Source organism: Morus notabilis, unplaced genomic scaffold (genome assembly GCF_000414095.1).
Source record: "Morus notabilis unplaced genomic scaffold, ASM41409v2 Scaffold341, whole genome shotgun sequence".
NCBI classification, from domain to species: Eukaryota; Viridiplantae; Streptophyta; class Magnoliopsida; order Rosales; family Moraceae; genus Morus; species Morus notabilis.
This window is the reverse complement of record NW_010363745.1, coordinates 135,184-149,087: the sequence shown is the minus strand read 5'-3', so window position 1 is coordinate 149,087 and position 13,904 is coordinate 135,184. Positions and strand designations below refer to the sequence as shown.

Sequence of the window (13,904 nt, the reverse complement as noted above, 5' to 3'; positions counted from 1 at the left end):
TTTTTTTTTTTTTTTTTTTTTTTTTTTTTTTTTCAATCATTCGCTTTAATTTGATTTACCATCATCATATCGTGTTAGCGACCGTTGAGGATAAGAAAGGTTCTCATATAGCTTAATAAATCCATGTGGTAGAAATTTAGATGGACTGAACGGTATAAAAAGATTTGTATTTTATTAGAAGAAGAAGAAAAATGTGTTTATATTCTTAAAATAGTGATGATGAGTTAAAGCAAGCAGAAAGAAGGCATCTTTATTTGGTCCAATTAGCGTTTGATAATTGAGGAGAGGAATGAGTCAAAAAGAAAGACAAGAAGATAATTAAGCATCTAATTGAATTCTTATATCTACGAGGCATCATATCATAGCATATGATATAATTAATCACCGTTGAGTACGATGAAAAGAGCAAGAAACTTGTAATATAAGTATATATAACAAATGAAGGAGAAGAGGTAGCCGATATCCATCTTAATTAAAAGTAAGTAAACAACATCATAAAATATATATCCACCCTTTCTTACTATCCCCAAGTGTGTGTAATTAGTGGGACACGTGTCTTATACATTTTTAATTAATTTCAGTACACATTTTATTTTAAATTCAGTTAAGCTCCCACAAGACAAAATAAAAAAAAAAACTATAAATTATATCTATGCCCACAACATAATGGACACGCTATTGAAATTTGTAAACGTAGTTGTTGAACCCAAAATTTAGGGATTCAATCTAACTCAATTGTATATTTCATCTATTTGAAGGGAAAACAATATATAAAACAAGAGAGAGAAGCAAAACGTAAGCAATAAAATTATTTAAATTGATTCCTCATTGGGAAAAAAAAAAATCTGACTGGGCCACTATATTTTATAATTTAGAGTATCCTAAGTATATGAAAATCCGTTAGTTTTTCTCAAAAGGAAGAAAAAAAAAATATATATCTATTGCAATACCTCCATCCAACTTTATTGTAGAGATGCATATTAATTGCTTAATTTTGTCACTCTTTCTTTCTTATCATATTTTTGAAATATAATGGATAAATAAAAAAGGAGAAGGCTCTAACTTCAAAGTATTGTTTCTTGGATCCTTTAATGCCCCTTTATTTCATCTCACAATAAATACAAATTTGCACTATATATACACACATATAATTACACTTGAATAGAGACAAACTCCAACATTAAAATACTCATTAATTAACAATGTTTGCCCTCTGTAAATGGTACATGCCAATCTACCAGACAAGGCATCTCCTTTTGTATACGAGTGCGTGTGTATTAGATAATATATATATATATATATATATATATATATATATATATTGTTATCCATAATTATCGAAAAGATTTAAGGACGGAAACTGGATGATAATACATAACTGGGTTTTCACTTTCATAGTCAAGCAAATTCTGAAATGATCTTATTTCCAATTATTTATGTGAAAAACGACAAGTGAATCAATGACTTTCGTTATCATCTTTAAATTCTAATTAATCGTTACTTTCATTTACTTGCAGGAAGGAAAGGATATTAGTGAGCCGTTGCATACTATATATATATATATATGTAATGGGGTCACCTTCACCCAAAAATCAGACATTATGAGGAGAAGCCTAATTCTGACAAACAAGGGTAAAACTTGTTCTCGACTAATTAGAAAGTAAAAACTGTTTTAATCGGATTAAAATCTTGGAAACAAAGATCCATGTGTTAGGACAATAGAAAAAGAAAAAAAAGATCACAAATAATACAAATTAATGAATGATTAATAAGAAAAAGAGAATCATTTCTTAAAGTCTCGAGTGCTGCTGGTTTAATTTGCTTTCACCATGTCCTCGGAGAAAACAAAATACATATGTGTATATAATTCAAAAGATCTATACATATATGAGATTGATAGAAAGAAAATCCATACCTTCTTAATGGAAGCTTTCTCCACGAGCTTCTTCACAAACATTTTTTCTTTTCTTTTCTTTTTGATGATGATGATGACGATGAACGAGACCTGGTAAAATATAGGCCAAACTCTGCTTTGATATAACCGACCACCGAGAGCGAGAGAGAGAGAGATTTTTTTCTTTTCTTTTCTTTTCTTTTCTTTTCTTTTCTTTTCTTTTTTGTATGTTAATTGAGTAAAGAGTAGCGAGTGAAAGTAGCGGTTTCTTTCAGTTTGTTATATATATAGTTAAGTAGATCAGGACAAGGACAAGATCAGCGGTTTCATTAGTGAAGACAATGAAGGGTTAGGATTACAAAATGGATACACGTGGAGGGTGATTAGGTGATCAAACAATATTTGATTACTTTGTTTTGACACACTTTAACTTGGTTTTCCTTTTTTTTTTCTTTTTTATTTCAATAAGGTGATTCTTGGTTTTTTTAAGGGTGATAATTCGTATCACGTATCGTGTTTGTATCGTATTTTGATAATTTCTTTTTAAATTCGTAGTCAACCTGAATACGATCTGTGACACGAAATTTTTAAAAAACCGCAATACGAACACGACACGACCACTTTACGAGTTGACATGACACGACCTGAAAATGACCCGTGAATCTGAAATTGACACGAAAATTGTATACTTTTATTTAGTTTTTTACATATTAGAAATAACTTAAAATTCATAACACACTAAATTACAATAACATCTATCAAAATTAAGCAAATAATAGTATAAGATTTTAAGTATAACTTAACTATCATGATATCATAAGTTGATAATAAAATTTAAAATATGAAATGAAACATATATGTATTTTTTAATTTTTTATGAGTTTCGTGTCGTATTCGGGTTAGGCGGGTCTAACCTGAAATTGATTCGTGTTTTTCGTGTCAATTTTAAGCTAACTCAATTCTGACCTGAACCACTTTTTTTTTAATCCTAACTCATAAATTTTGTGTCGTTTTTAAATCGTATCGTGATCCATATTGCTGACCGTAGTATTTCCTTTCTTTCTTTTGTTTACTCCTTTTCTAAAAGCCCAAAGGGCCAAAACCTAAACGTTACGTACCCAATTGGAAACTAACAGCTATGAGGTAGGCCTTTTGGGGATGTGAATTCACGATTGTGACCCTTTCTCTTTACCAGTTAAATCATCACACCTGGCAACTAGATGCCAGTGTGGGACTTTATGCGTTCTCCGATCATCTTCAGGAACCACGTGGCCACATCTAAAGGACTCTACTTTTCTTTCTTTTTCTCATTTTTCCATTTATTATTTTTGAGAATTTATTATATATTGAATGCACTATATATATATATATATATTAGATTTAATCAATTTTTTTTTAAAGTTAGTTTATATTATTGTTTATTCTAACATGAATATGATCTAAATGTAGCGTTTAGAATTACAAATCAACAATAAAGATACACAGAAGAACCTATTAATTTGGCCCTTTTTCCAAAATTTCCGTTTTTGCTAATATATTTTCTATTTTGGCTTTTTATTTATTAGTTAACTCATTTAATAGATTTGCAAATAATCCGGTAATTGTTTGCAATAATGAGCCAAATCACAGGACCATTTTAGTGTAAACAACAGGTGTGCAAGCTGTCACACAAGGAAAGCAGAAAAGATTATTTATTTATTTATTTATTTAAAAAAAAAAAAGCATTTGCAGAAAAGGAAATGAAGTGAAAGAATTTTACCAATACGGGCATCCTAGAAGATAGTTTCTCCATTCTTGCTTCATCTCTACAACTACAAGTAGACAATTAGTTGTCCATGGAGAAGCAATTGCTATTGGGCCGAATTTAGATATTATCGTTGGCCGCCAGCAAGTTGTTTGTAATGCTTATATATCGGCCTGTGGACTTGGGTCCATTTTAGATGCGACGGATTCTGGGCCACGAGCCCAAGTACATGGTGTAATGTGAGGTTTGCTGTTGTGCCTGTTTTAGAAAAGAAGGAAAAAGGATAAAATCCAAAAGTTGACCCACTTGCGCCGACACATGACCCACTAGAGTTGAGCACAAGCTCCCTAACAGCAAAGAAAAAGCCGCCCAAAAGCAGTAAGAATAGGAATAACAAACTCTCTCTCTCCCCTCCAAAAAATCTAAGAGCGGCAGGCGGGGAAGGCTATAGATACATACATTTATATATATATATATATATATATATATACACACACACACACACACACACACACACGTTCTCAAGTCTACAGGTCATACATTACAACAGGTGTAACATTTTTCACATCATGAGCTTGTCACTTTTCGATATGATGTGATAACATTAAAGTAAATTATTTGTGATATCGTGGTAGATTCTATTTTATTAAGTGTTATACTTAGACAAATGTTTAACATGAATGCACAAATAATGTTACACAGATGAACAAAAAATTTTGATATATAGAGAACTCGTACCTTGTAAAATGTTGATATAGACATTTTCTATATATATAGAGAACTCGTACTTTCATTTAACGTAAAATGTTGATATGCTTCTACAATATTAATGTTATATTGAATAAATATCAAGTTATGTTTTATATATATATATATATATATTATGTGAAAGTACTTCTACATGGTAAAAAGTAAATTATCAAGTTATACATTTCATTTGTAGAATTTTGTTGTATCACTGATGGTGATTAATATGTTGCGGACATTATATATGTATATGTAATATATAATTATATATTATAAGACTATATATTAAGTATGAAAAGGATGCCCCAGTACCCGTTGTAATAATGGAGTCACGCAGAATGACGCTGGAAATGATACAAGTAACATAAGTTGAGGTTAGAACTTAGAAGGGCACATGAGAAACGCTCTATGCATCATCATTGTTCAAAAAAGCAACATACGACTTTACAACCTTAGACCCACCTAAGCCATCAACTTCATGAGTTGTATTATTTTGTATATATATATATATATATATATATATGTATATATATGTATAAACATGTAGGGATCATATTCATTCATAACACAACTCCCTCTTACTACCTTTTTCTTTTCATGGGGAACCACGCCCCCTTCCTTTAGGTTAAGGCTAAGACTCACACATATTCTATCTCTCTCAATTATATTCTTTTCTTTTCTTTTCTTTTTTCATCTTAAGGAAAAATATATAAATATACATATTTTTGAAAATTTATGCACCTGTCGAGCATTTTTATGATAAAATATGGAGAATATATTATATATGTCCCAAGATGAGGCTTCACACCTCCTAGGAGCATACATGTACATACATATATGCATTAAATTATGAAGCAAATAAAACATGAAACAAAACAAAGATCTGAGAAGCAGTACAGTAGAAGAAGCACATTCTTTTTGCTTCTAGTTTTTTTTTTTTTTTTTTTTCAATCTCAATTAAGAGGAAAATTCTTTTACACAATACGGCCAAGAAAAAAAAAAGCGATATTTTTAAAATAAAAGTGATGCTTGTGGAGTTTTAGAAAGTGGAATATTCATCAAGTATCGTTGGAGTTGCGAACAAATTAATTTAATCTAATTTTTGGAGGAAAAAAAATAATTCTGAGAGTTATTTTAGTAACGGCGCGGAAAAAGTCAAAGCAAGAGAATCTTTTCTGAATGTATCAAATGACAGCGTACACGTTGTCACTGAGAACCATTTGACGCGCCTCGTAGTACGCGTGAAAGGCACGTACATCCCGACGCAAGATATTAGACAGTTCCAGAAAGGAAGGCCGGGTTTGTCATGGCGCGTATGCCGCAACAAGAATTAGAATGGAATATTAATAAGATTTTATCTTTTTAAATAAAGAGGATGGAATGTTAATTGCTGTTATAATAATTGAAAAATAATTAGCGGAAATATTAATTATTATTAAAGCACGAGGTTATAGGCGTATAATATGGCGCCAATTGGAGGCGCAGTGGTAAATATACTATGCTGTCCCTGAAAGTAACTATTTCTGAGCTGTCCCACCTTTTTGTTTTTGTTTTTTGTTTTTTTTACTATCCTATTTAAAAAGAAAATGATTGGTAATTTGGTAGTTTAATTATAGACTCTTTTTTAATGACCCAATTGTAGTGTTTTTTTTTTTCTTTTTCTTTTTCCAATGACCCAATTATAGAATGACTGAGAAAGTGAATATTACATTCAAATTTGCTGTAGAGGATAAAATGCAAAATGGTTAGGTGGGGCTTTAAGAGGTACACACAAGACACTGACCTTCAAATACACCATAAGAAGAAGAAGCACAACAAAATAAAATAAAATAAAATAAAATAAATTTTTCTTATTTTGGGTACCTATTATTAACATTAACGTTGTAATATATAAAAGGGTATTAAAATTGTCAAGACTCTTCTTGACATTCATTCTTGTGCATTTACTAGTTTGTAGGGGTGGTAATTCGTGTCACTTATCGTGTTCGTATCGTGTTTTGATTATTTTTTTAAAAATTTATAGTAAACTCGAATACGACCCGTGACCCAAAATTTTTTAAAAATCATAACATGACATGATCACTTTACGGATTGAGACGACATGACACGAAAATGACCCGTGAACCTGAAACTGACACGAAAATTGTATTCTTTTATTTAGTTTTTTACATATTAGAAATAACTTCAAATTCATAACACACTAAAATACAATAACATCCATTAAAATTAAGCAAATAATAGTATAAGATTTTGAGTATAGCAATCATGCTATCACAAGTTCATAATAAAATAAAAATATATGTAATGAAAAATATATGTATTTTTTAGTTTTTTACGAGTTTCATGTTGTGTTCGGATTAGACGGGTACAACCTGAAATTGACATGTGTTTTCGTGTCAATTTTAGGTCGATTCAATTCTGACCCGAACATCTTTTTTCTCAACCTTAATCCGGGCAATTCATATCGTTTTCGAAACATATTGTCGTGTCGTAACCCATATTGCCGGTCCTTCTAATTTGGTGCTAACCATTTTTCTTGGATACATATATTATGTTATGTCGCCTCTTTTTTAGTAATTAGATATTTTGTGTGAAAGTTTTTTTTTTTTTTTTAAACGTACCATTGTGAATCTTGTGATTTTTTTTAATGGTACGTATTCTTGTGAATTGTCCCCACTTTAAGAACCCGTTTTTAATCAGTAATTAACAAAGTAATATTTGAAGCTTAAACTATGCTATTACTTGAATATCTGAGAACAACTTATTGATTTTCATAAAAAAAGGGAACAACTCATTGATGGGGTAAAAAGATGCATTATTAATGGCTTACATTGAACTATATCATTATTAAACAAGTACAAATTGTATTTTTCTCATTTCCTATCATAAAATCTCTATGAAAATAACAGAATTAAATATTTGATATAGAAAAATAATAACAATAATTTCACATTTAATTTCACTACAGAATCAAATCCCTCAAAAACAAGAGATTACTAAAAACAAGGGAATTAAAAAAAAAGGTGGAAGCAAAACTTTGGAAGCAAAAAAGGAGTGGCTTTTTGGTGTGGCGTTTGCATTATTGTCGTTGGATTATTAAATCCCTATACTATAAAGTCTTTCTTTTATATTTATTGACAAAATATTATCTCACTAGGGTCCCAACTGTACAAAAAAATATTCTTGCCTTTTTTTTTTTTCAAAAATTTTATTTTATTTATAATTTCAATCAAATCTCTGGTATTCATATAATCTTCTCTTCCCATGAACGAACGTTACGAGCTCTCTCTCTCTCTGATCATTTCTGCTTCAACTCTTTCCGTTGACTGGTCTTCTTCCTCCTTATACGCCACCGTTTTAGCTCTTCTTCTGCTTCTGCTTTCTCTCAGTGATCAATTATGCGCATGTTTGGCTGCTGAGAAACGGTGAGAAAATTTTGGACATTTCAAGTACTACGCTTTTGCATTCTTTCGGTTCGTCAACAGTTTTGGTGTAAATTCGATTGATTCTGTGTTGGTTTTAGTTGAGCCAACTTCTTTTATTGTACCTGTTCTGTGGGATCGTGCACCGAGTGAAGCTTTTAATGATTTCAAATTCACTTAATTTTGGAAACTTTGAAGTAAATTTCAAAATTTTACTCAATTTTGAAGCCATTTAATTTCGTCTCTTATATAACACATAAAAATTGGAACTTTCTTTTTTTCTTTGGGTATAAAAGATGAGAATGTTGCTGGATTTAGTAGGATGATATTAAAATTTTTTTAATAAAGTTTCTGTCTTTCGGAATTTATTGAAACTAATTCTGAGTTTATTGTGCATAAAATGAATTGGGAAGTCTGAAATGAAAGAATATGAAAAAAAAAAAGGAGAGAGAGAGAGAAGAATTCTGGGAGATTTATATAGGATACTATGGGATGTGAAAATGGCTCTCTGGTTTTCAAGATGGTAATTAACAAACTAATAACTGGGTTAATCTGGATATTTAGGTAGTTTCACTTCTATTTAATGTTTAATGTAAAAATGTGTCAATTGGTTTAAGAAACTAATCTAAGAAACCAACTTCATTTATTTGATTATCCTTTGGCGTCTGCTTTTTGTTTGTGAAAAAAGGTGCTGTCCCTACTTCATTTCTGTGGTGCTCTCAAATGAAACAAAGAGAAAATCATTATCTGTTTATCTTTTAGGATCCTGTTACTATTCATTTATGGTTGTGCGTTAAAGTTCATGATTGATAATTTTTATAACTCTTTTTCAGTGATACAGATTTGGGCATCTTTTGGTTTTTCAGGTCAGAAATCAACTCCAGCTGATTGATTCTAGAATATTATCCAAAAAAAGAAACGAAAAAAAAACTGTAATTTAATGGGGTAAGACATATAGGAGTGCCAAAGGATGAAAGGCATTTGGTAGATCCGCAGGCTGCATGGGAGGATTGTTGCATCTTTTCGATTTCGATAAGAGGAGCATGGCCAGAAAAGTTCTTCCACACAAGAAACATGTTGATGGTAAGAGTTTTTGTTCTTTCTTTGTGCTGAAGAAATGTGTTCAGAGCAGGAAGGGCCCTGGTCTAAAAAGCGTGACTTAATTTTTTAGAGTAGTTATGCTTATTTTGTGAAGATCCAACGTTTATAGTGAATTGATCATTTTCAGGATAAAGTTGTGATTTGAAAGATATTTTTCTTGTAGTACGATGAGAAACAAGTTAGGTTGACCAGAGATTAAGAGTATCTAGTAGATTATTAGTCACTAAAGTTTTTATCCAGAAAGAAAAAAGTGAAATGTTAGTAAGTGTTCAAACGGACCAGGGTTGGTGCATTTTCCTTTTAGACTTTCACTACACTGATGAGGGAATTGCTTGAATTATATTTTGTTTTGTTATTCAGCTTACAAAGTAGGCCAGTTTCTAATACCATGCAGGCCTGGAAGCTCCTCGAAATAGCCTCGAGCTGCGTATCGAAACGTCTCAGAGCTATCCTGTTGGAGATTTGCCGGTAATTCTTCATCACATGCATATAGCTTCTAGTGTGTCTTAAGGTTGTTTTATTCTTTAGGCTGTGTTCTTAGGCATGGAGATTTGCTAAATTGAAGAGAGGATTCTTTTCGTTTGGCTTAGGCATTTTGTGCTTCGAGCTTTTTCCTTGGTTTTATCTTTATTTTAGCAAAACTCTTGAATCATTGGCATCGATGCTTATATTGCTGGTATTGACATAAAAAGAAACTAAATGAAGAAACAGGAAAAAGAATATTCTTTCTGGTTGAGTCAAAAGCTTAGGGGCTTTCCATTTTTTCTCTTTTTTGGACATTGGCAACGTTTAGATGCAATTTGATATTAAGTTTCACAGTTCATATCAGGTGGAAGAAAACTGGTCTGGAAAGAATTGCTATCCATTTGAATCTTCAATGAAGAAATTGATTAACGAGGAAATTTCCAAACATTCAAGTACAAGACAAAATGCACCAAGCATTGTCGCCCGGCTAATGGGAATGGACACGTCAACTTTAGATGCAAAGTCTGTAGCTCATCCAATTGAGAAAAAGAATGACAACACGAGATTAAAGTGTTCGAACAAGGAGGCAAGTGGAAGGGGTCTAATTGGTCATGTCTCTTCTAACTCAAACTCTTCTAGGCAGATGAAACTTGATTTGTCTTACCATGTTGGAGAGAGAGACTCGGGTAGATGGAAAAATGGCCAGAAGTCAGGGAAACCGAGGAGTCGAGAACATCCTCAAGAGGAAGAACTACAGAAGTTTAAGAAAGAATTTGAAGCATGGCAAGCAGCCAGGTTCAGGGAGTGTTCGAAGTTCGCCGAACTCAGAAGCATGCCGTCACAGTTGCTTGCTCAAAAGGACCTCAACAAGGTAAAGATGGAACTCTATGCAAAACCGGGAAGAAAAGCAAGTGAGAAGCCTGTAAATTCTAGTGGCCACACACAAAAAGCAAGGGCACATGACATAGGTGGTTTCCAACATCATGAAGATAAGATAGAAACATTCCAGTTTGAAGAAAGGAACTATTTTCCATCGAAAAATAGAACCTCAGTCAGAGACTTTGAGCAACCCTCCATGATGAGTACCACTAATTCGAAACTCTTTGCTCCTTCTGGTCCGACTAGGATAGTTATTCTAAAGCCTGGTCCTGATAGGCTTTATGACCCTAGAGAGTCATGGACAAATTCTCCAAGCTCTTTAGAGCAGAGAGGTAGTATAGAAGACTTTCTTGAGGAGGTGAAAGAACGGCTGAAATGTGAAATGCAAGGGAAAATGCTTAGAAGGGGTTCTGTTGTCCGAGGAAGTGGGATTGAGACCCCTTATAGTGAAAAGCCATCAGATCCTAAACAAATTGCTCAGAACATAGCGAAACAGGTCAGAGAAAGTGTGAGTAGGGACATTGGGACAAACTTGCCACGATCTGAATCAACAAGATCGTATAAAAGTGAGATTCAGTTCAATGGACCAAGTTCTCCAGAGTTTGTCAGTAGAGATACAAGGAGATTTGTGTCGGAGAGACTTAAAAATGTTTTAAAGAAAGAAACGGATATGCGAAGAGTTGTCGGTGGCCACTCAAGGTCATACAGTGTGTTAGATTTTGACAGTGAAAGTGTCAGAGAAAAACAAGCAGGAGATACTTCAAAGGATGGAAATGAAGTGAACAGCATTGAAATCCTGAAAGATGAGTGGGAAATGCAAACCAGATCCTTCAGGCATGGGCTAGGAGAAGACGGATTCCTCCACAGAGAGTTGTCCCCTAAAAATCTCGTCAGGTCATTGTCAGCCCCAGTATCAGGCACATCTTTTGGAAAACTTCTTCTTGAGGATCGCCATATTTTGACTGGTGCCCACATCAGAAGAAAGCACGAAGCTACTGCAAATACATTTGTTGACATAAAGAAACGGAAGAAAGAAAGGTTTAATTTCAAAGAAAAAGTTTCCAGTTTCAGATACAGCTTTCTGCTTAGGGGGAGACTGTTTGGAAAGAAGATTCAATCAGTGATGGAATCAGATGTTCCCGAACATTATCCTATGAAAGATATCATGAGTGGTCCAACAGTTGTTACAAACTTCGGTGAGAGATATGTAAAGGTATGTTTCATCTACATCTTTCCTTACACACTTATTTTATCAATGAATTTTATGTTTTATTTATCTAGTTTCTACTGCTTGTTTTGTCTTTTACAAATCTTAATCATTTTACGCCCCACTGTTTGATTTTAGGAGAACTTTACTGAGGTGCCTCCTAGTCCTGCTTCTGTGTGCAGCAGTGCTCAAGAAGAGTTCTGGAGGCCAGTTGATCATCTTAGCCCTCTCTCAACACCAACACCAGATGTGACTCCCTGTGATGAATATGTTCTTCCGCAAGTTTTTAGAGAGATCAGCTCTAATCTAAATGGTAATTAAGATATTTGTTTCTCTACTCGTTAATCATTTACGTTTTCTCTTATGCTGATTATGGAAGTATGGCCTGTGCATTTCAAAAAGACATAATTGCATTGGGAAGCTTAGTAAAGGCCAATACCATTGCCTATAATAACTTTGAAATTTCGCAATACCAATTCAAAGGCTATTTTAATGATGCTTCAAGTGTAAAACTCCCATTTTCTTTCGAGTTTGTTCTATTGGAAGTTCGTGGGAAAGTATGCATATAGGCTGCTAGACCTTCTGGAAGCAGTCCGTACTCCGTACTAGTTAGTGAGAATATAGGAGAGAGTATACGTACTTAAAACTTTTTGGTCGGTGTTGAGACCAAATTAGGGGGAAAATGCTAAACTTGAACCAATACTTGAAATGCCATCTAAGGTTTGTTGATAATTGTTTGTTACGCAGAGCTACGGAGGCAACTAAATCAACTCGAGTCTGATGAGCAGGAGGAGCCAATAATTCAACCAAAGCATGTGGAGTCTGAAATATTCGAGTCAAAGGATCCAGCAGAAGCTTACATAAGAGATCTACTAGTTGCATCTGGTTTATATGATGGATCATCTGACAAGTTTTTGTGGAGATGGGAGACATTTTCAAAGCCTATCAGCACATCAGTGTTTGAAGAAGTGGAAGAATCTTATAAAAAATTGGCCAAGGACCAGACGGAGAAGAAGGTAGATCACAAGCTGTTACTTGATCTGTTAAATGAAGCACTTTCAACTGTTCTTGGACCACCTTCGGAGGCCAAGTCAACAGCGTCCAAGTTGAAAAGAAACTCAATCAGTGCCTCCTCAGGTTTTCCAACTTTACAGGGAAAGAAATTGTTGAAGTGTGTTTGGGAGATTATATGTGAACACTTGTACTCTCCCACTGATAGATCGAATTTCTCTCTCGACGGAATGGTGGCGTGGGACCTGAGATTGACCCCTTGGACTGGACTGATGGACGATGAAGTTAGAAGCATAGGAAGAGAGATGGAAAGTCTAATTATGGGAGATTTAGTAGAGGAAATTTTGGAGGATATGGAGCTTTCTGGTTAGCGAAAGGGATGAGATTTAGTGGGATGGCGTATATATCATAACAAGTACATACATTTAATACATATTGATATCAAAAATTGGAGATTACCATAATTGTTTGATAGTTTATAAGTTTTGAAAGTGAGATATTGCATGTGCTTGTACATAACTTTGTACTGGGTGTTTGTGAGGTAGACGTTGGATTTATTTAGAGTTAATAAAGAGTGTATATTAGTGCATGTATTGCACACATATATATATTTTGACAAAACGTCCGGTCTCTACTGGGAGATCTTTTTCATAACATGTTATCTGCTCCATTGACAGATCCATTCTATACCAAAAAAGACAATACGTTCAAGTAAGAAATTCTTCTTTTTGTGGTTTGCAATTACTTTGAGCACTCCAATTCATCTGATGATACATCACTATATAAATTGTCACGTAATAAAAAAATAATTAAAAGAATATTTATTATGATTGACAATTAAAAGAATATTAATTATGATTGACAATACAACACTGCGTATGTTTAAATGCATCAAAACTGTCACATAACAATATGAGACCTGACGATAATAGATTTTTCTAATTTAATAATTTTATTCTAATGCTACATATGACGTGATGCATTATCAATGAGGAGGAATACCAGTGCTCCAAATTGATAAAGAACGTGGTCTCACTCTTTTAATATACTGCCACATATGTGATTATCGTACAAGAACATTTCCTTTTTGCTCTTTGTTTCCAACAACAGAAAATGAAGACGAAAACAAAAGAGTAAGGAAACTCAGTTCAAAAAAGACCCAAATGCGAGGTCCAAATTGAGCTTAAAAAAGACCCAATTGGGCTAATATCACGAGCTCTCATTAAAGTTCAAGGAAGTGACAAGGTTACTGAATATTAATGATCAAAACATGATCTTCAACCTTTATGAGCATCTCCTACTTTTTTTTTCCCCCCAAAAGGCAAAAACAAAGATGAAAGTCCTTTTTTTTTTTTTTTTTTTGGAAAAAAAAAAGAAACGATCTAACAAACCTCGTTGAAAAGTAGGAAGTATTGGACAAAAGTTAGGCCCACC

General features: G+C 33.3%; 2 protein-coding genes across 6 annotated transcripts in view; one reads left to right on the top strand and one right to left on the bottom strand.

The window, feature by feature from the left end:
• LOC21390484 overlaps positions 1–2,110 on the bottom strand; it is a 10,428-nt gene extending 8,318 nt beyond the window's left edge. For both annotated transcript variants that reach the window (XM_024170017.1, XM_024170018.1), the window contains exon 1: positions 1,916–2,110. In XM_024170017.1, coding sequence (XP_024025785.1) covers positions 1,916–1,957 — 42 coding nt within the window. In that variant the 5' untranslated portion in view covers positions 1,958–2,110. The remainder of the gene's footprint in view (positions 1–1,915) is intronic.
• Positions 2,111–7,658: 5,548 nt separating this feature from the next.
• Positions 7,659–13,045, top strand: LOC21390483. Of its 4 annotated transcripts, none has more exons than XM_010104951.2 (6): positions 7,659–7,810; positions 8,674–8,890; positions 9,303–9,376; positions 9,738–11,465; positions 11,598–11,772; positions 12,207–13,045. In XM_010104951.2, exons 2-6 carry the CDS (start codon positions 8,809–8,811, stop codon positions 12,839–12,841), a joined length of 2,694 nt encoding a protein of 897 aa, XP_010103253.1. In that variant the 5' UTR covers positions 7,659–7,810; positions 8,674–8,808; the 3' UTR covers positions 12,842–13,045. The 4 variants fall into 4 exon arrangements, with proteins under 4 accessions (XP_010103253.1, XP_024025782.1, XP_024025783.1 ...); XM_024170014.1 differs by having other exon boundaries at positions 9,286–9,376; positions 9,728–11,465; XM_024170015.1 differs by having other exon boundaries at positions 7,786–7,810; positions 8,641–8,890; positions 9,286–9,376; positions 9,728–11,465.
• The last annotated feature ends 859 nt before the right edge of the window (positions 13,046–13,904 follow it).